This window comes from Cupressus sempervirens, chromosome 10 (assembly GCF_028749045.1).
Source record: "Cupressus sempervirens isolate cs-2001-9-10 chromosome 10, ASM2874904v1, whole genome shotgun sequence".
NCBI lineage: Eukaryota > Viridiplantae > Streptophyta > Pinopsida > Cupressales > Cupressaceae > Cupressus > Cupressus sempervirens.
Genome location: NC_143127.1, coordinates 578,408,881 through 578,432,695, shown reverse-complemented (window position 1 = coordinate 578,432,695; position 23,815 = coordinate 578,408,881). Strand labels below are relative to the sequence as shown.

Below are 23,815 nucleotides of genomic sequence, written 5' to 3'. Positions count from 1 at the left end.
TTGCTCTTGAAGAAGTGTTAAGAGGTTATATTTTATCATTATGTGATATTGGGGCCCACATGTTATAATTTTAATTTGAGTTGCACTTTTTATTTTATAAAATTACTTTATTATAAAAAAGTGCATTATAATGAGAAATTATAAAGGATGTTTCTAGAAGTTCTAGCAACTTCTTAGAAAAGTGAATAAATAGAGGGCTGGGCCTCTCATTTGGACATGCTTGGATTGGAGAACTCTTCTACTTGTTCATTGTGAAGACATTTGTGGACTTTGGATCTGCAAATTATTCGATCTTTGGGAACGAATCACTCCCTTGGATTGACGACTTTGAGGGTGTGAAATATCACCTGAATTGTTGCATAATTGGAGTTGGTATTCAGCCATCTCATTGGAGCTTATTGAGAATTCGTTGTTAGGGTTTGTTTTTGGTTGGAATAAGGATTTCAGATTTGCCCTATCATTGGAGAAGCATTTGACAAGAGTTTGAAGACAGAATAAGTGCATTTTCAGAATTGGCAAAGCAGGGTTCGGAACCACATAATTGCTCATATCTCCTCAACCCCTTGGAGTTATTTTTTATGGTTTTACAGGGTTACTACCTAACCCTAGGCGCCCATTTTCCTTGCATTTGGGGGTCCCAAAACCCTAATATTATTTTATTTCAGCAGCCGTATAGGTACGGCCTGGTACGGCCCTGCTAGTTTGGGCAGCAGCAGCAAATTAAGAACAGTTTGGGGGTGCGGTTGGAGGTCTTCATCAACGATCTGCAGCAAAACGTGGTGTTCTTGCATAGTTCTTCAAACCAGGTTCTTGAATTCTGAAATATATGTCAAGTTTTGGGTAAATTTGCTGTCATACAGTCATTGTAATAATCAGTCCAGAATTGGTAATAAAATAATTTCAGAATTTATTGCATTGTAATTGAAATATAGTTCAATGGCTTTATATATATTGTAATTCTGTGATTATATTCTGAAAGTATCAAATCTGAAATTACCATATTCTGAATATTGTTACTGTTACACGCCAAGTGTTTGACAAAATTCCTAAGTTCAGTTTGAGGGTTTCTGTGGCCTTTATAGAAAGGGTCATTACAAAAACTTAGAAATAGGCAATGGAATAGAGAAGATTCTTCACAAATTTATAACCAGTTCTTTTCAGAATAATATTCAGAATTCCAGGCATATAGAAATGCATTACAAACTTATATTGTTAAAGTTAGAAACTTCCATACAACTCTGCAAATACGTTATTGTATTATGCAACAGCAATACAATAACCAGTACATAAAAATTCAATCCTAAATACAGATTTAATAGTCAGATTGGAATGTTAGGATAAGAACCTGTAAGCGTGAATGAAACACCTGAAGTGATATTTCTTGGGATAATGGGTTTGCGTCCACTATCTGCAAGCACGAGGGGCTACGTCCTCCAACTAGCTGAAAGTTGAAGCTTTCTGAGACTCTCACAAGAGAGAAAACTGAACCGAATAATAAAATCAAGCATGCCCAACCTTGAGTCTTTTTCCCCTTTTAATACACAAACTGAGACTCTTCGACTCCCCTTTGGCCTTCGTCCTATTCCTTGTGACTCTTCAACTTCTCTCTGATAAATCATCTTATTCCTCCTCGTCCTCTTGTGACCACATGGAATATTAATTTGACCTTAAATAATAAATCTCTAGCTTACACAATCAAATTTAATATTGTAAATTCGTTTCTTCTTAATAATTCTAATGTCCCCAAAGAAGGGACATTACAAATCTCCCTTGCTTGAGATTGCTTGCCCTCGAGCAATATGTACCAGGATCCCATATAAATTTGTAGTTAATCCAATAGCCCAAATTGACAACAAACCTGGCCAAACTATGAAGCATGGTACCACTCTGCAAAACACCTATCAACCGAAATCCTGGATCCCATATTACTCTTCGAAGAAACGTTGCGCCTGTAAACCGATCAACACTGATCATCACCATAATCAGCCTCAAACTGAATAGGACCACAATAAAATCCTTGTCCAACCATAGATACAATCTGCCAACACCTGGATCCCAAACTCTGTTATGTTGCCTCGCTGCTATGATGATATAGAAATATATCCAAGGTCCATGTATAATCCAGTAGAATGTGAAGACCTGACTTAAATGGATGATGTAAGAAATGAGCTGCTCAAAAGCTGAAACCACCATCCCATGGACATTAGAATTCATACTATCGGCGTAAACTTGGAGAATTCCCCAGCACATAGGAGCTATGAATATGAAGAATGCAGAGAGTCTACCCACAAACCTCGCATAAATGCTCTATTGAAAACTGTTCAGAGGTTGATGAAGAAATTTCACCCAACTCTTGAGTGGGGTGAAATTGGAAGATATGTTGGGGCTGATCAAATGATAAGCGATAGAAGTTGATTCATCATTCCCATGCTGTGAACCGGATTCACTGCTAGAATTTGAGCTAGGATCCCAAAGTCTGAAATCAAACTCTTCCTCTATGGCAAACAATAGAGGATCTCTCATTTAACACAAAAAGAGGATTGTCAAACGTCTAATCAGCAACAACTTCAAACAAAGGGTTGTCAACAAGCTGAAAATGCTCTGAAGTTTTGCTACTTAACTGTTTGGGCAGCTATTCAAGTCACACATCTGTTGAATGCTCTCAAGTTCGTCAATGACTTTTTGGAAGAACTCTTGCCTCATTCTATTCTCATGTTCTTGAGAGTTTTACATGAGCTTGATTTAATTTTTTGCTCCCTGTAGAGAAAATTGAGCTTCGCTTAGAGCCTCTTGAACATACTTAAATGTCCTATTGAGATCGTCAATCTTATCCTTTTCCCTATTTGACTGTGTTGCATAAATCTTAGCAACCTTGAGAATGTAATCCCAGTCGGACAGCAGATATAAGTAATCTGATTTCATAGACTCGAGGGCTATTTTGACCATCTATAAATCGGTCACATGCCAATCATCTTCCCCTTCCCTTGGAATCTTCTTGTAGAGTTCCTCAGCCAACTCGTGGGTACTATCAAACTGCACCAAGGATGCCACGACCATGTCTTTACTAACCTTCAATTGATTCTGTAAGGCATGTATTTTATTATCTCCCTACTGAAATTGTTCATTGTCTTGCGGTGTCATCCTAAGTTGTTCCTCTAAATTCATGTTCTGAGTATTATGAATATATGGTTCATGATGCCATGGTCCCAAACTGTTATTACCTTGTGTGCAATCTACTTCATTATTCTGCATGGCAAAGCTCACCTCCAAGGCACCAATGAAGAAACCTGTACCTCATGTAACATCTTCTATGTGATCGCGAGAAGGCTGCTCATTTCTGGTAGTTGTTTGCTTTTCTATTTCAAGATCATCCAAATGATAATTTTGGCCTATCGGAATTTCTTCGTACACCCTTGTGAGCTATTCGTTTGCAAAGAGATCCAGGGCCAACTCCAAATACTTTCTTTTTGCTATATCAGTCATACTTTGCTGCTCGAGATAAAAATCCATATAATCACTAAACGATAGATCATTTTGAACTCGGTTAGGGAGTCTTTGATAATCCTTGTAAATGTTGAGTATTTCAGTTTTTTATAACGAAATTTGAATTTTGGACTAAGTGTTCTTGTGGTTTCCTGGTACCTTTCAAAATTTGGTTCAAATCTCTTCCCATTGCTGAATGTTGTTATCTTAGAAATCTTCACTAATGATATTCACTGTTGCTGATTTTTGGAAACACTTTTCCTTCAGATTGATCATCTATTTCTGGATAATGCTCAGTAGCAGCACCGTAGTCTTCTTTGTTGGTGTTTACTGCCCAAATTACAAATTTGTTTAGTTTGTAATCACCACGGCCACATTAAGGCAACTGAAATTTTCTATCCAATTAAATGATCGTGCCCAAAGAATGCTTGTTCTGCTGCATGCGTATTTTCATGTGTCAAGGTGCGATTGCTGACAGAAATCTTCCAGATTCAATTCCAATTTCTTCAATGACGTCAATGTTACACTGTCGGCAATATTTTATAGTTTGCCTCCCGTGTGAGCGTACTGGAAAACCCATACTCGACATACGCACAAATCCTTCCTCTCCATGTACATTTTCAAAATGTGCGATAGACACATAGCATCATTTAGACGTTAGCTCTAGAATAAGACATAATCAATGATTAATAACAAAAGATGTAGAACCCCTTGTGATTTCTTCTGGATGAAGAATGATCTTCAAACAAATTCTTGAATGCTGAGAAACAAGAATGTCCTAATCTTAGAAACTTTCAATAATGTTTCAATGAATATCCAATATTCAGTTTTGGACTAAGACCACAATAATTTCTTCTCTCTAACATATGCATGCAGACTCAGATTTCAAAATCATAAGGGCTTAGCAATGAAAAGTAAAGTGGTTAAAGATGCCAAACCACGCTTCTAAATTGGAATGAATATATCCAATAATCTCTCTAAGAATAGGTATATTTGAAGATATTGTTTTAAAACTTGGTGCTTGCGTGATATTTAAAGGACCAATTCCAACTGAATTTTATCACTTGAGTGCATACTTTGATATCTTTCATTCTTCGGATATTCTTCTAATCATTGGAAGTCTGTATGTTATAGTTGCGTACTTTAAACAGATCAATTCCTTTCGGTAACTATCGTCCTGTAGATGGCGTTATGATTTGCTTTGAATATGATGCTCCACCTGCGATATGTATTTGAGTCGAATTAAATACTCAGAAGCACTTAATTAAGAGTAACGCATAGACGTTATTGACAACTGTTTAACGGCTCTTGCCCAACGTCTTTACTTCCTGGCCCCGTAGTAGACTTCTATGATTTTGTGAGAAGACTACGTTCCAAATAAAATCTGTGCAATGGGATTCGTATAGCTCGAGAATTTAGTTGTCTATTTGCGTTTTTCCATTGTAACGTTCATGCAAAAGAGATTCTGGAAAGAAACAATTGCTATTCACGATAGTCTCCAGCAGTCACGATAATACCACGTGACGGTTACTCCTGTAATGCCTCTCCTGTTAGTGAAAGAATACTTTGACGACCGAGACTTTTAAGTGATTCAGTGACCCCCGACCTCTTCCAATTGATAACCAAAGGACGACCTTGTTTATCGAGGATTTTTGGTGATTCACTTTTGCAATGATAGGAATGGCCTCTACGTTTCACAGTCGACCACCATGGATGCTGTTATGAGAATACTGATTGTGGGAGTTTGGAAAGCAACGCAACCTGCCCAATGTCCAACTCTAACACTTTGGCAGTTGGTGTCTATTAATCAACTGTTCGGACATGCACTCCCTAGGCAGTGTTCAACTTCTAGAGAATATAACAATACTGAGTACTAATCCGGTTTAGATACTCAAGAAAAATACATAAATCTTGCAACACTTGGAAGCAGTTTGATCTTCTTAATAGCTACTACATAAAACATAAGATGATTGCCGTGACTCCAACCCTGTATATTCAAAATGAAATGTCCAGTGATACTGTCCAAAAATGAAGAAGCGCATATGCCAGAAAGATGAAAGGCAAAAAAAAACATCAATTGTACATTGAATCGTTGTTCTTCTTGTGAATGACTGCCACCCAAAACTCTTCAATGGAAACTGAAAGAAGGGGAAGTCCAATGGACTAAACCGTTACATCCTGGAGAAAGGCATTGATGGCACCAATGTAATATGCGCATGCTGGAAGAATACCACCACCAAAATAAGATATACACTGGAGATAAACATTGACATGGAGAATAAAATACGGTGGCTCCAATAGAATGCTCATGATCCTGCCCTAGACTAGAGTCTCTCAAACATGATTAGATGATGAAGTTAGCTCTGCAGCAGTGCATCCAATACACAATAATATATAAGCTGATCATTGAATATCTATTAATTTCTCCTCAGAATAGTGTGATACAGTCCTCTGGTACTAATAATGTTCAAGTTTTTTAATATTTGGTAGCTTGGTGCATCCACGTAGAGGAAAATATAGTACTATAGCAAATTTTTGTTACAAGATATAGTCCCGCTGGTACAGGGTAGACTTTGATCTCTCCCCAAGTGGTAATAAGTCTGTACTACTCCCCGAACCATTCATTCCCTCTTTTATCTCCGCATTTGCTTCTACTCTACTGGTGCTTGCTGTAAGGTTTTAGAATGATAGACTGTTTTGAAAATCTACCTTCACTAAACTCTGGTATGCAATTACCATATTGAGCTAATCTGCCCCTTCAGGATGGTAGGATACATTACTCTGTTACCAACTCACAGGCTGGCAGGAAGACCAGCTCTGATACCATTTTAATATCACAAATAGGATATTTGCTGATTTTTTCCTTTCAATAGTACACTAAGAAATAAAACATTGTAGATAGCTTCCAGCACAAATGAATTCAACACAATAGCCGACAGGTGTTTAACCAATTCTTAATAATAATATTCAAAACTCAGAAATAGGCAATGGAATACAAAAGATTCTTCACAAATTTATAACTAGTTCTTTTCAGAATAATATTCAGAATTCCAGGCATATAGAAATGCATTACAAACTTATAATGTTAAAGTCAGAAACTTTCATACAACTCCGCAAATATGTTATTGTATTATACAACAGCAATACAATAACCTATACACAAAACCCAATCCTAAATACAGATTTAACAGTCAGATTGGAATGCTAGGATAAGAACTTGTAAGCGTGAATGAAACACTTGAAGTGATGTTTCCTGGGACAATGGGTTTGCGTCCATTGTCTGCTAGCACGAGGGGCTATGTCCTCCAACTAGCTGAAAGCTGAAGCTTTCTAAGACTCTCACAAGAGAAAAAACTGAACTGAATAATAAAATCAAGCATGCCCAGCCCTGAGTCCTTTTCCCCTTTTAATACACAAAGTGAGACTCTTTGACTCCCCTTTGGCCTTCGTCCTATTCCTTGTGACTCTTCAACTTCTCTCTGATAAATCATCTTATTCCTCCTCGTTCTCTTGTGACCACATGGAATATTAATTTGACCTTTAATAATAAATCTCCAACTTACATAGTCAAATTTAATATTGTAAATTCGTTCCTTCTTAATAATTCTAATGTCCTTAAAGAAGGGACATTACAAAATAGTACATGCTAAGATACGCTTTAATTTCTGGTGAATATGGTCCTTGGAGTTTAGAAAAAAAAATAAAAAAATGAACAACTAGATAATGGCAAAGCACCAAAGATAGCCTATAGAAAGTTCTAGAGCTTTCACTGACTTACTTCAGTACCTTGTAATACTATAGTGTTGATTTTTTCTTTTTTTCTTTTTTTCCTTTTTGGTGATCTCTGAACAAATGTTCCATGTGTCGAACTATTCATGCCAGCGAATGATTGTTTTATGGCAAATTCAAAACTTATTTCTGTGTGATGAAACCTTTACATGCTTTGTTGCTTAGCAAAATCAATATGCAGGCCTTTTTGGTAAGACTTGAGATCATTTGGTTTGGTCATTTACAACTGTGTGAGCAATTTTTTGGGGGTTGGTTAGTCAATTTGAATAGGAATTGTCAGAGGTCATTTTCATACAACTGACTATTATTGATCTTTTGTAAAAGGATCAAAATAAGCATATTTTATGGTGTCTAACATGAATTTAACCTTGTTGGTTTCCTATTTTTAAGTCTGTTGTTCACAACCTCACAGAGATATTCGAATGCTAACTCTGGCTAATTATTTATCAGTAATTTATGGCGAATAACATCTGAAGAGAAGCGGGAACACGAACGACTAGAGAAGCCTATTTACAATGCCATCCGTCAAGCAGCAGAAGTGCATCGTCAGGTTATATGCAGAATGATTTGAAGTTTGCTTGTCATGTGGTGGATCTTACTAGTTTATTAATTAATCTTTTGTCTGAATGAGCTACTATCATATTCTTCGTTTTATACGAGTCTTGTGAGTAATTAATTGATAGACTGCAGGCCAATATGTTTCTGGAGATATGCAATTTTTTAATTGTTTTGTTTTGCGTTTTTGTTTTGGAAGGTCCGAAAGTACATGAGGAATTATATAAAGCCAGGAATCCTTATGACTGATATGTGTGAAACCTTGGAAAACATGGTGCGCAAATTAATTCAAGAAAATGGACTCCAAGCAGGCATTGCCTTTCCTACTGGTTGTTCACTGAACTGGTATGTTTAAAACCATGCATCATCAGTGTTGAAAACTTGTAAAAAACTCTTTAGACCTTTCTATTGTTTATGACTGGGCTGCCATTTATGATAGGGTTGCTGCACATTGGACACCAAACACAGGTGATAAGACTGTTCTTCAGTATGATGATGTTATGAAATTGGACTTTGGAACCCACATTGAAGGTACATGTGCATAAAATCATATCTATGTATTGTAAGTTTCTGTGTGATTTTCATAGGATTGTGTATAAAAATAGAATAAATGATGAAATCCCTCAAATTGATTTTATTCATTTTTATATTATGAACATGGCTGTTTTTCTCATTATTCTTCTAATGGCTTCCTTATTTACTTCAGGACATATAATTGATTGTGCTTTTACAGTAGCATTCAATCCAATGTTTAACCCACTCCTTCAGGCTGCAAAGGAGGCTACAAATACCGGCATTAAGGTATCTAAAGTTGTATTGACTTGTTCACAGGGGTTGGGTACTTTTGCTAGTTTTAATAACATGACAATTTTGATTCTCAATGTTGTGCCTAAATGTGGGAAAAATCTAACTTTATTGTATAGGCACTATAAAGAGATTGTACAACACATGTTCACTACTAAGAGGGGGGTGAGTTAGTAGTGAATAAACCTTAGAATCAAATTTTGATTTTAGTCCAAACTTTATGTATTTGATTTAACTTGATTAGTTTGAACTAGATTATGTAATGTTCCTAGTGTCAGATTAAAATTATTCTTCCACTTTCTGAGTTCTTAAACCTGCACAAGAGTTGGTACTCAGCAATTTAAAAGAAAGAACAAAATTATTAAAATTGTAGTAATTGAAACTCATATCCTACTTAATACTTCACTCTTAAGGAGAGGTTGTGATCGATCACTTAGCTCTTGGGGGAGGCTTCCTGGGGCTCCTAAAACGGAATGACTCTCCACTAAGTGATGTCATCTCACAATTACTCTCGTTAAGCCTTATGGATGATTGATTAGATACATCCATCCTTCTTAGGGAAGATAACTATCCTTCTAAGCCTCATGAACTACCTTGGGTACATTCATTCCATCTGAATATATATTCAGCCATTTTTAATCTACTGACCTTCAGAGATATTATATTTCTGCCTTGATTTCTGTTTAGAATTCCTAATGAAGGAAAGTTCCTCCTCAGTTCGGTGTTCCTCTTTAACATTTTAGTTCTGGCTATTATTATCAAGGTGACAGTGTTGATGACTTGGTGTTGAACTTGATTATTGGCAAATCAAAGATTGTCTGGACAGGTTATCTGAAACAAGCCGTTAGTCGTTTGTGCATAACTAGTAGGGATCTACATGTGTAACAGGGCAATATGATTTCCAGTCTCATGTCCTTGGCACTCTGCAATGCCACACCCTTGTCGTTTTTATCCTGGTCATTAAACGCCTGGTCTTCAATCGCTTCTGTTGGATTCTCTTCCACCTCCGTTTGATCTCTGCTTGAATGCCCTTCTGAGCGGTCTTGAAAAGGATTAAATATCCTTTCACGGGTCAAAGGTTATGCCCGTCGGCCTTCACAAGTTGTGACTGTTTACCGTACAGGGTAAAAAGCTTAACACATGTATAACACGATTTAGTTCGAAACAGATACTTTATTTATGTATGCACTTGCAGATTACAACCCGATTACAATGACTACAATGATCTATCGATTACAACGATGATTCCAAAGTCCATCTCGGACGTGTACATATACCTTTCTGAAGGGGTGACTCAAGCATCACGCGCCCGTTCAGATACTACTCTACCTATCGGCTACATTATACATTTTACCGACAACATCATCCCCCTCAAAAGAAAGGTCGTCTCCGGACGACAATACAACAAAATTCATTAACAAAATTTTCTAACGAAATACATCAATGCATAAGTACTAGACAGAGGGATGCGTCCCTGGCATAGTGGCCATCCGCGTCCGCAACTTGTTCACCTCTGCCCTTAGCTTGTAGACCTGTTCTTTCCTGATCTTCAGCTCTGCTTTTGCTTCCAACTGGAGCTCTAGGGCTGACTGCATCATCTCTCCGATCTCTCCCAATTCCTTCTCCTTCTTTGCTGCCATCTTTTCTTTTTCTGTCGTCAATTGTTCATTTGCTGCCGCTAGCTGTTCTTTTTCTGCTAACAGGGTTGTCCTCTCGGATTGCCAGGCCGCCCTCTCCGATTCCCAGGCTGCCCTCTCCGAAGCAAACCTGGCAGCTGACTCCTCCCGAGCTCTCTTAGTTGTTAGCTGGTCTGCCTGACTCCTCCGAAGGGTGTAATATATCTCCCTGCGTAACCTTGTGATCTCTTGAATCAGTATTTCAATCCGGCCCTCCATCTCAGGTTCCCACATCATGGACCAATCCTGTCGCATCTTTGTGAGCTGCACATCGGGCCATCCCCTCTCCTCAAAACAAACCGTAAAGGCAGCTGGACATCCCGTCCGTATGAAGGATACGACTCTCTCCAGCTCCTTCCCTACTGACTCCAATGCCTGCGTGACCGAAGTTTAATTAATTTGTATGATGTTCCTAGTTAATATGTTTTATAACGTTTGATTTAAATCACCATATTTATTATTTATTGTTTGATAATTGAAAATTATCTTAATTATTTATCATTTAATTATAATGATAATAATAATGCTTATTATTACGATAATATTTATATGATTTTTTATAACATTATAAATAAGCTTAATATAGTTATTTATTGTTTATTTACTCTTGAATATGTTACAATATAACATTTATTTAATTATTTTACTATTGAATATTATTTCAATTAAAATCGTGAAGAATTATTGCTAAAACCACTTTAAAAAAAAACTTTAGAAATAATAATAATTTTTTTATTTCAATTGTTTTACCCCGATTTTTGGGTTCATTACAGATTATCAAATCAGAAGATTAGAAATACACCACGAAATCAAGAAACAAGGCACATGAATATGACGTGGATACCCAATGCAGGCGAAAACCATGGTGAGAATAGCTGCTAGGATCTACCTTCCTAATCCAGCCTCACAATCTGAAACCAATTACAACTGTAAGGGCTCCAACCCTAAGGAGTCGACAAACACCTCTCTCATTAAGAGCTCAACTCTTTCACAACATAAGCTGCAACTTATACAATCTGAACATTAACACAACAGCCTTATGTGAGCACCAACCCAAATCAACTACAAAAACTCTATATGAGCACCGACCCAATACTTTCATGCACCAACTTTAAATTATTTGACTTATAGATTAGTTAAAACAGTCACAATGAAACAGGTACCGCTATGTTTCAAATGGCTAGGAAGTTTATATATATTTTAAGGATATAATAGAAGTCTGGAATAAAGAAGTTCATATGGACATTTTTCAAATCAAGAATTCCATTAAGGCTGAGCTAGATGAAGTTCAGGAAGCTATCCAGAAAGAGGGGTATCCCCAGGATCTCAGGGTCAAGGAAGACGCTATTTTGGTGAAATATCATAACATTATAGCCAAGGAGGAGATTTATTGGAGACAGAGATCAAGATCTCTATGACTTAAAGCTGGTGATAGGAACATAAGTTTTTTTCGTATGACAACTTTAAAACATAGGGCTGCTAGTGGGATATCCAGTATCAGAATTGAGAATGGCAGGTTAGATAAGGAGAAAGATATCTCTAATGCCATGGTTGATTACTTTTCCTCTTTGCTATCTTTGGATAAGAACCTTAATATTGATAATCAGGACAATCTTCTCTCTGCCATCCCCTCTCCTCTTAATGAGGGGTCACAACAAAAAGCTTACTGCTATTCCTAGTGTTGAAGAGATTAAAAAGGTGGCGTTTTCTTTTGAAGGAGAGAAATCTCTGGTCCAGATGGCTTTCCTATGTTCTTTTAAGCCTTTTGATCAATTGTGGGGCTGGATATTTGTAACGCTGTTAAGGAGTTTCTGGATCTGGATCTATTCTGAAGGAATTAAATGACTATCTTAGTTCTAATCCCTAAGAAGCCTGATGCTGATTCAATGGATGCTTTCAAGCCCATAAGCCTATGCAACTTTGTGTATAAAATTTTCTCTAAGGTGGTTATGGTGAGGTTACTGGCTCTTCTTCCCTCAATTATTTCTCCTCAATAGAATGGTTTTGTGCCTGGGAGACAAATTTTAGATTCTATTATTAAGGTGCATGAAGTTATTTACTCTATGTAGGATTCCAATAACCAGGGGTTCCTTCTCAAGCTGGATTTGTCGGAGCCTATGATAGAGTGGATTGGAGTTTCTTGTGTAGGGTTCTCAAAGCCTTTGGCTTCAAAGATAGATTCCTCCAACTTTTTCTTCAGCTCATTAGTACTTCTGCTGTGGTCATTGTTAATGGGCCCTCTAGATTTTTCAAACCTTCAAGGGGCCTTTGTCAAGGGGATCCTATCTTGCCAATCCTCTTTGCCATCACAATTGAGAGTCTTGGTAGATTCTTCCATAAGAATGTTTTTAAAGGCTTCAACTAGGGTCTTAAGTCCTCATGGACTGTTCCCTCTTGCTCTTATGAACTATTCGTTAATGATACCATTCTCATGGGTTCTTCAACCATTTAGGAAGCCAAGATGTTTAAGAGGGATTTGGACACGTATTCTTCCATGATTGGCCAACTGATCGATTGGGATAAAAGCCTTTTCTATTTTATTAATACTTTCATGGAGAGGCAACAAAGGATCTCAAGAATTATCGTTTGTGCTATTGGAGGTCTCCCTTCCTCCTATCTTGGTTTGCCTCTTGGGCTGAAACCTCTTGATTCCTTTTGGTCTTCTTTGGTGGAGAGATTTAATAGGAAGCTAGTGGGATAGAAAGGGGCTTTGCTTAGCTAAGTTGGTAAACTCCAACTCCTCAAGTCCACTCTTCAAAACCTGCCCATTTATGCTCTAAGTCTTTCTAGGATGCCTTCTAAATTTGCGGAGGTTATTGAGAGGATCCAAAAGCATTTTCTATGGTTTGGGGTCGAAGATAGAAACAAAATGGATCTGTTGCTTGGGGGAAGTTTGTAAACCAAAGAAATGGGGAGGGTTGGGTATTAGACCTATAAGAGTTAGTAATAAGGTCCTGCTGGCTAAACAAATGTGGATGATTTATGGGGAGGCTCAGGAAGGGAATCAAATCTTGAGAAGCAAATTTTTTTTTCCCTTTCCTATGTTTGGACCTCAAAATCAATGGTTCTTTCATTCGGATTAACATACAAAATGTGAAGGATACTGCATCTTAGGATCGAGATGGTGGCTTGGAGTTGATCTAGATGGTGGCTTGGAGTTGGTCGAAAAATCAGGTTGTGGGAAGAATATTGGATAAGGGATAGCCCCCTGTTGTAGCCCTTCTTTATTACTGGTTATGGAGGTTTATGTTCAAAGATTTGGATCTACAATGAGGGACTACTGGACTAATCATTCCTCGATTAATTTGACTGAGTTGGATATCCTCTTAAAACCCATATTGGTTGCTTTGAATGCTTGGCAAGTGAAGGAAAATGTAGATGATGCTTTGATCTGGGCTGCCAACTCTTTAGGTACTTACTTTGTTTCTTCTGCTTTTGCTATATTGTTGAATCAGTCCGGTTTGCCCCCGTTTGGACCAAAGTGTGGGACAAGTACCTTATCCTGAAAATCAACATCTTTTTTGGATGGCTCTTCAAAATAAGATCCTTATGATGGATAATCTTCACAATAGGTATGATTATTCCTAACAGATGCTATTTATTTTAAAAGTAGACAATGTTACATGTCTTGGTCTCTTGCTCTTACCCTTGGGAGGTTTGGTCCTAGATTTTGCAAAGATGGAATCTCTGCTAGATTTTCCCTAGGTCTATGCAGGATTTTTTTGTTCAGTGGAAGTCGGTGGATATTCATGTGGAGAAAACTTTGTGGAATTTGGCAAGGTGAGAGTAAACTTAATGTGGATTTAAGTGCTGTTCTAAATTAGGACAGGACTCGTTGCAAGTGTAGGCATTTATCAAATCCATTGAGAAATTATGAGAAGGCATTGGACTAGTAAGATCAATTTGTTTAATCGCACATAAAGGTTTGTCTTTCCTAAGGGCATTAATAACAAATGTCTCAAATGCTTTTTTCACCATTCTGTGGGTTGCCATTTTTATTTTGGTTTGTCTGTGTAATTGCCCTGTGAACTTCTCTTGCTACGTTGTGAATTTTGGTATGGGTGGGGAATTGAAGCAGAGTCTCCTAGTTGTGACAAATGGGGGAAGGAGGCCAAGGTCTGGGACAAGCTTAGGAAAGGGAGCCTTACTTATTTCATGGAGAAACTTCATAGCTTTGATGAGAGGGTCACCAAAAAGTTTGTTGTAGGCTGGAAGGAGGGCTCTGTGTTGGACGAAAAGAAGATAAAGGTTATAGTGGACCTCATTGCGGAAATTTCTGGTGTGAATTTGAAAGATATGAATTTTTTCCACAATAGTAAAGTCTCTGATAAAGTAGTTTAATTGTTTTTCAAAGATGAAGTGGAGGCTGAGAAACTTGTGAAAGATTCTGAGGGGTTTTATGATGTAGAAATGATTAAGTTAATCAGGAGTAAGGTAATGGTCGCTATTATGGAAATACATAACCTTGAACGGTAGATATAGGAGGGCTCACTCTTATCATTCTCTTTTGATCTACCACTTTAGACATAAGAAAAAGGTTTCATTTCCCTATTACTTAATAAAATCTCTCAGTCATAGCATTAATGTGCATAAGAAGAAGCTTAGAAAACTTGTTTTGCATGAATGGCTAGTTATTTTGATCGCGGAGTAGATTTTTTTCCACGATTGGAAAGTCTCTGAGAAAGTTTAAAATGTTTTTCAAAGATGAAGAGGAGGCTGAGAATTTTGTGAAAGATTCTGGGGGGTATGATATTTTTTACATAATTATAAAAAATCACCAAGAATTGCCACTCGTGAAAGGTGTGCGATGTTGCTTCCTAGCCTGGCATGTGTCACAAACTCCAAGGTGTTGAGTTTGAATCTCTGGCAATCCAAGAATAAGCTCATCCCGAGTAAGTTGTGAGAGATAATGCACATTTAAGTGCCCATATCGTTGATGCCAAAGTGTGCTGAGCAAAGATCGTCGAGCAGCCATAGCTAAGTCCTGAGAATCACCAGAATCAATAAGTCTGAAGAGACCATGATCCTCAAGACCCACTGCAACAGTAGACTAAGTCGCCTGATCAGTGATGGTTCACTGATGTGATCTGAAGGTGACATCCAAGTGTGGAGAATGTCACAGTAACTGACTGACTGAGAGTAGATTTAGTTCCCATCCCTGGAACGTAGTACACATCAAGGAATATGAGATTCCTCCCAACAGACTAAATTTGAATGTTGCCTTTACCGACAACTGTGTACTCTTCTCCGCCACCAAAAATAACAGAGTCTGAATAAGGTTGGTAGTCAGTAAACCAGTCTTGGCGGTGAGTGAAATGTTGAGCGGCACCTGAATCAATGTACCAGGCAGATGAGTTCACATGATCTGTAGGTCGTTTAGCCATGAAGGCGTAAAAGGCAGATTCTGCCTGCTCAGTGTGCTATGCATTGTTCGCTTTGGGCTGCGAACCTGATTGCTTAGATTGTGCAGCTAAGTGTTTTCGACATTCAACCTTCATGTGACCAAACTTGTGGCAGTAGTTGCATTGAGTGTTCTTCTTTCTGGAACCATTTGATGCTGGAGCAGAAGACTTCTGTTGAGATGGTTGCTGAAACTTGCCCTTATCCTTTTGAAAGGATTTCGCAGCAAAGGCTTGCTCTGTGGAGGTGGAATTGGAGTTGCTACCAAACTATTGTTTCCACTGATCTTGTTGAAGCAGCAAGGTGTAGAGATCAGTGAACTTCAGATCAACACCAGTAGATGTGATGTTGAGAGTCTTGATAAAATGCTCATAGGATTTTGGTAAACTCCGAAGAGTGATAACCACAATATCCTCTTCCTCCATCTTGCGACCAATGGCAAGTATCTGATCACGGATTTCCTGAATCCGATTCAGGTGTGCCTAGAGCGAGGTGTGCTCATCCATGACAATAGAAAATAGTGTTTTTTAGAAAGAAGGCTCTGCTCTTGTTGGAAGTCTCATGAAGACCTTTGAGATGTGTCCAGATTTCGGCAGCTGTCTTGCCGGATGGAATCTGAGAAAGCTGAGCATCAGCTACGAATAATTTGAGAAGCATTACTGCCTCTCGATTATTCAGATCCCATGTATCTTGACCAGGACCCAGAGAAGTCGGACGCTTCATAACACCCAGAACAAGTTGTTCGGTGTTTCGATATTCAAAGATTGCGATGATGCGTTGCTTCCAGGTTCCATAATTGCGACCATTGAATTTGGAATTATGCTTGAGAAGAATATTTGTCAGAGATGCCATGGCACGTTTTTCAATGAAAAACTGTGAAAATTTCTGAAGGCATGTTCTTTGAGGCAAAAATATGGAAGACCCAGAGGAATTAGAGAGTGATCCAGAAGAGAAATCGAAAAATCTAGAAGGAATATGCTGTCATTTTTTGAATCTGCTGGCTTGAAAATCGACACCCAAAAAAAATGGACGGCAACCCAGTGGAGCTCTCGAAAAACCCATCAAGAATTTGTAGTCAAAAAATTTTTCCGACCCAAAAAATTAGGGTTTCGGGCAAAAAATTAGTTGGCGGCCATAGAGGTTGAATCTGCAAAAAAATGGTGATTTTGTTGATAAAATTGTCTTTTTTGCAGTGGCAGGCGTTAGCTGAGAAAAATCACAAAGCCGTCAAACAAGAATGACAGTATGGGACCTCCAAAAAAGGGCAAAGATTGTTGTTTCACGTGGCTGGAAAATACGCAGAGCCGTTTAAAAAACGATAGCCAAAAAAACACAAACCTTTTCCGTGATTTTGCAGAGATAGGATTTCGCGTTTGTGTTGCAAGACGAAGACGTTTTCTAGGCGTGAAAATAAATCCGCGATTTTCCAAAAAACCTCGGACAAGAAAAAATTAGTAGAGAAATAAAACGCGTTTTGAAGTCGCGGTTAGGGCAGACTGGTGTTTGATTTTTCCAGCAAGGATCATTGAATAATTTCAAAAATTGGCTTTGATAATTTCAGAAAAGAAATTATAATTTTCAAAAAAATTAAGAAATATGCTCTGATACTATATTACGAGGTAATTGGTAAATACTTGCTTGATATTAACAGAGATCGAAAGGTCAATATATACAAAAGAATGAGACGATGTTTCCTTAGGAAATGATCGTAAAGAATAGAAACATTCTATTCTAGAGAAAGCGAAAAACGAAAGCAAACTAAAGCTTAAGATATTTACAATAGATAACCATTAACTAATAATAGACGACTTATCTATTATTGTAATATAATCATGTAGAAATGATTAAGTTAATATGGAATAAGGTAATGGTGGCAATTATGGAATACATAACCCTGAACGGTAGATATAGGAGGGCTCACTCTTACCATTTTCTTTTTCTCAACCACTTTAGACATAAGAAAAGGGTTTCACTTTCCTATTAATTAATAAACTCTCTCAGTCAAGCATTACAATGCATAAGAAGCCTAGGAAACTTGTTTTGCATGAAGGGCCGATTCTTTTGATTGCGGAGTACATTAGAGATAAGTTACGTGAACCGGTGCAGCTGGGTATTTAGGGTAAGACTAATAAAGATAAGGAGTTCACCCTAGGGCCTAGCTCTAGTAAGGGTAAAGGAAAAAGAATTAAGGATGATGAGGAGAATGCTACGCCCTCCTCTACTAAGAAACAAAAGGTTATTGAGAGTAATAAAATGGAAACTGAGTCTGAAGGGGGCAGTGAAGAGGTGAATTCCCTTGCAAAGGGTGATGCTGATAATAAGGAGGTGGGTGGTGATGGAATGGAGACCAAAGATGATGATCTTAGTGAAGATGAGTGGCCTTCTGGTGCGGGTGAGAAAGTCCTTAGTAGTCTAGTAAATCCTTAGAACCTTTCTCCCATTCCTTAAGAGCGTCTGGGTCAGTCTGGTGAGAAAGTAGTTGCCCTTGCTCATAGCAAGAATAAAGCTCAGAATATGGATACTAGTAGTGCTATGGCTAAAGGTGATAAGGTATCAATCCTCGAGGACTATGAGTGCTTTGTGGAAAATGATGTGCTGATATCACAGGTGATTGAGGTGGAAATGGAAAAAAATAGGATTATGCAAGGTGAGAATAAGAGCCCCTGGACAATTCTAACAAATATACAAAAGTCCACTTCTTCATAATGATACACATCATATTGAATAAAGAGAAAGTTACCATCAATATATTATTATTGAACTACGGAAAATAATGATAAAATATTGATTTCAAGTCCTTTTTTCTATCAGAATTGGCACTGCCTATTACATTCCTGCTCCTGTATGAGCAATACAAATGTTATTGTGCTGACAAGGAGACAAGTAGCTTACTCCTAGAAAAGACATAACACTTCTACCCCAATGTGTCATAATACCCCTGTGGCAACATTGCCTCTATCTCTATTCAAATTTCAGATAGAGATTGAGTTTGGAAAATAATTTAGAAGCAAAGGTTCGGCAACTCATATTTTAATTTGTCTTTTTTCACTGAAGATGAACAAATTTGAATCCTTTAAAAAATGGATAAAGAAAATATATGCACCAAGCATATATTATTTATTGTCCTCTCGATGTCTTTGCCATGAATTATTATCGCTGGAAGAACACAGCCTTTGCACCTGTTTTAAATTGTCATTCAATGATTAGAGAAGACGTTTGTATCAACAATTACAGACTTCGGAACAACCAACTGTAAGATATCATTCAAAATTTATATAGAGATTCATTTCGTTTTCTGTTATTGTTTCCTGTTATATTCATTTCATATTATTGCTACCTATTGCATTTTGACATCAATGACATACTTAAAGAACTGATGCCAGCAGAGATATCTTCTCTTTAAGTCATTAAGTCCATTCATATGATAGTTAATGTTACCTGACATTCAAGGAGTTATATCCTTGATATTTTGTGAATATTTCTTGATAAAATTTCTCAAATAGCAATAATAACTTAAAAAAGACAAATTGCAATTTTTAGTACAAACAGTACATGTATAAGAGCTCAGTTGTAAATAAAAGTAGTGAACTCACATATATACTGCACAAATCCTAGAAGTGGCACAATATTTTGTGACTATTATTATTGAACACCCATCGACTAAAAGTCTTCTTCTGAACATTGCTGTAGTTTACCACTTGTTAAGGACTGACTTAAGCAACCTCCTTAGGAACATAATTATGACAGGGCCACACTGAGTGCTCCTTAGGTTATGAATAAAAAAGTCAAGGTTACAGGATAATGAATGTTATGATGTGGTGACTTGGGAAAGAATATATTATTTTCAGCATAGGTTGAGTTTAAAGGGCAGAACTTGAGTTAACTATATATTTGGAAGGTGTGGAAAATTGGTGTCAGAACTTGAGGTGAACATCATGGTGGTGGACATAAAATATCAAATAGACGGTTAGGATTGGGAGCCACAAATTGAAGCTTGTTGATTTGTGACTGGGGAAATAATATTTCAATAACAAATCATCTAGATCATCCTTAAATTGGTATCTAGTGCAATTTTTAATGAACCTGTAAAGCCCCTGGATTGTGTATTAAAGAGCATTCATATCTCCTTCCTATGGCTGTGGAAAATAAATCATAGCACATATGTTTTCTCTTTGTCAAACAGTAACGATAGTCTGATAGATCCACCCCTGTGAGCATCACCTCGATCCAATGAGTGCCTAAGTGTTCCATTTATTCTCATGAGAGATGGATTCATGTTGAATCACTACTCATGAAACATGGGTCAATGAGTTTGACTCAAATATCACAATTTGACTTGCTGTGGTAATTATCTCCTACTTATCAATTGATGAGCTTAAGGGGCTTTCTAATCAGTGGTTCATAAGGCACAACTCTTGGTGAAGGTTTTGCAAATGGGGTTGCAAGCTTTGGGTTTAACCATGGAGGAAACTCCATAGTTAAGCGCGCTCAGGCTGGAGTAGTACTGGGATGGGTGACCTCCCGAGAAGTCCCAGTGTTTCACCCCTGTGAGCATCACCTAGATCCAGTGAGTGCTAAGTGTTCCATTTATTATCATGAGAGATGGATTCATGTTGAATCACTACTCATGAAACATGGGTCAATGAGTTTGACTAAAAAATCACAGTTAAATCCTGATAGAAATATCAGCAAATAATAGTAGTAGGGGTAGGGCAGATGACGTCAATTCTATTCTAAGGACCCCCCCTACTATAGAATGACTTGCTGTGAAAATAATCTCCTACTTATCAATTGATGAGCTTAAGGGGCTTTCTAATGAATGGTTCATAAGGCACAACACTTGGTGAAGGTTTTATAAGTGGGGTTGCAAGCTTTGGGTTTAACCATGGAGGAAACTCTATAGTTAAGCACGCTCAGGCTGGAGTAGTACTGGGATGGGTGACCTCCCGGCAAGTCCCGGTGCTTCACCCCTATGAGCATCACCTAGAGCTAATGAGTGCTAAGTGTTCCATTTATTCTCATGAGAGATGGATTCATGTTGAATCACTACTCATGAAACATGGGTCAATAAGTTTGACTCAAAAATCACACAGTTAAATCCTGATAGAAATATCACAATTTGACTTGCTGTGGAAATTATCTCCTACTTATCAGTCTGATAGATTTCAATCATGCGTGACCCACAAGTAATATTCTGTCATACTGTAGGAAATGATTATATGCTACATAAGTAAGCCAATCACTTACCCAACTTACAGATCTGACTTAATTTACAAACCTGTCAGGTAGAATTAAACTAAATTTAATTATAGACATAACATGAGATGTAATCAACATTGCTTTGTAAAGACAATCGTTGTACGCAGTTTCTTGCTCACTGTTTCAAATAAATGTATTAAGTTGTGGGTGTTCATTATCTCATGTATGTTAATCTTATTAGTACTGTGAGTTGATGCAGTGTACTTACTTTGGAATGGAGTAGTTGCATGTTTCTTCTAGTATAAACTTTGCATATTGTGCCGAGCAATGCAATAGATATGCTTTACTACAGTGTTTTGAAGACATTATTGACCTAAGTACTTCTGTTTGTATATGGTTAGAATAAAATATCAATTCTGTAGCAGTATTTCATGTTGTATTCTATGTTACTTATTAGTAAGAGATACACACGCTAGAGTAATGAGTTTTCCTATTAGGAAGGGCCTTGGTGCTGTCATTTTAAAATCAAGTCCTATAATCAGGTGCTCGTATTGGACAACTAAAAAGACTATGTTTTTTACTTTTTGAAAATGAAACATACCATTGCAGGTCAGTAATGCATATATATTATATGTACACATTGCCACTTTATATTGAGTTCATTACAAGTTCTATTTCTGGCACATTCCATCTAGATATCTTCTGTTATAAAGAGCAGCAATAAAATGTTTGTGTGGGTCTTGACCAACGTATTTGATGGCTCTGTGCACGCAACACAAGCGTATGTTAGGTGAGGTTTCTTCCAATAAAACTAACAAAGCTCACCAGCCTTGTAACGAAAATTCCTGCACAGCAATTAAAAAAGCAAAACCAACAACCAGGAAAATTTATAATGGAAGAGTGGGGCTGCTATTGGTAGCTAGTGGCGAACTTTGAGCCATTCTTGCTCAGCTATGTGCACGCAACAAAAGCGTATGTTAGGTGAGGTTTCTTCCAATAAAACTAACAAAACTCACCAGCCTTGTAACCAAAATTCCTGCACAGAAATTAAAAAAGCAAAAGCAACAACCAGTCAAATTTATAATGGAAGAGTGGGGCTGCTATTGGTAGCCAGTGGCCAACTTTAAGCCATTTCTTGCTCAGCTCTGTGCACGCAACAAAAGCGTATGTTAGGTGAGGTTTCTTCGAATAAAACTAACAAAATTCACCAGCCTTGTAACCAAAATTCCTGCACAGCAATTAAAAAAGCAAAACCAACAACCAGGCAAATTTATAATGGAAGTGTGGGGCTGCTATTGGTAGCTAGTGGCCAACTTTAAGCCATTTCTTCTAAGTTGCCGGTTCAGATGCGGGTTTGAAATTCAATCAAAAATTTTTTGTGATGGGTTCGGGTTCGTTTTGGGTTCGTCCGTACAAGAATTAAAAATAAAAATAAATAAATAAATAAATAAATTTAAAATATATATATATATATATATATGTATGTAAAAATATGCTGTAGCATACCAGTTCATACACCACTAAGCTAATCTAAAGCAATTTAGCAAATTCAACCACTACATATATTAATGATTTGTTCGATTGGCATGACAAAATGTCAAAATATACCACCATAATACCATATGAATGTTTCAATTCAAAACTTCAGTCTTTAAAACAACAATGTCAACATTACTAATCACTGAATCAGTAATCAATAATCAGTCATAGACTCATATCTGATCAAATGAAAAATATCAATGTATCATCAAAAATCATCAAAAAATTCATCATCATTAGGCAGTTGCTGATTAGAAGCACAATTAGTGCCACTAGCGTCAATAGTCTCAATCGTAGTCTCAGCCGTAGCCTCAAGATCGGCTCCATCAATACTATGAATCTCAAGATCACCATCTTCAATCGCAAGTGCATCAAAGTGGACTTCCAACTCCGCGGTGTTTGGTTTGACATCCCATTGTTTTGCCTCCCCCTTTTTGTACATATTCTCTTTGTGAGTTGTGAGCCTCAAGTTTGAATGCACAAACACCAAGTTATCTCCTTTCTTAGAGTTTAGTCGGTTGTGCTTTATCGAGTGGATGAAGGAGTATGTGCTCCACTTCCTCTCAGATGATAATGAACTAGCAACCTATCAAGATTTGCAGATTTACCAACAATAAACTAGAAATTAGAGTTTTGAATATTTAGTATTTACCAACAAGAACCTAGTAATTAGAATGTTAAGATTAAAAAACTAACCTGTTATAAAAATTTTATGGCAATGTGCTGCAAGTGTTGGTATTTTTGACCATGGAAGTACCACCATTTATGAGCATTAGCATTGTTTTTGTTTTCAAGAGCCTCAATACCACAATCATCGGTGCTCGTGAAACTCATAAATTCAGACCTCATTGCAGGTCGTAGGTGCTCAGGAAAGAGTCTTTGAAAGGCTGCCTTGTACCCTTGAGCAACTTCAGGATCTTTGTATGGGGGAACTCTAGTGGTACTCCCCTTGAGGACCGATTGGCTATAGAACCTGGGGCTCAATGCAAAGGCAAGTAGATGCAAAGTGGTAGTCATTTTGTTCCATCTCTCTATCATGATTAACTGTAGCTCCTTGAAGAACTTTTCATCAGGATCTTGCTCTTTCTCATTTATGATATTTCTAATGTCCTTAATCATGGAGTCAATGCCATCATATACCTCACTCAAGCAAGGCCTATCCATGTCAGTATATCGGATCATGCTCAATATAGGCTCGGTGATCTTTAGAAGGTACTCGGCACGATCCCACCAAGATTCATTTAGTATCAATCCCCTTATGGTAGTTGCTTTATCACTATTAGATTGCCTCCGTACGGTCCAATTAGCACTAGTTACCATTCTAGTCAATGTGTCTTTAAACTTGATAAGGCGCCTCAAAACAATGGTGT

General features: G+C 37.5%; 1 protein-coding gene across 1 annotated transcript in view; it reads left to right on the top strand.

Moving 5' to 3' along the window:
- The window catches only part of LOC149535196 (methionine aminopeptidase 2B-like), a 108,402-nt gene that overhangs the window by 57,991 nt on the left and 26,596 nt on the right, over positions 1-23,815 (top strand). The window contains exons 5-8 of the mRNA XM_089807154.1: positions 7,723-7,822; positions 8,027-8,172; positions 8,267-8,358; positions 8,534-8,628. Of these exons, the coding sequence (XP_089663280.1) occupies positions 7,723-7,822; positions 8,027-8,172; positions 8,267-8,358; positions 8,534-8,628 (433 nt within the window). The remainder of the gene's footprint in view (positions 1-7,722; positions 7,823-8,026; positions 8,173-8,266; positions 8,359-8,533; positions 8,629-23,815) is intronic.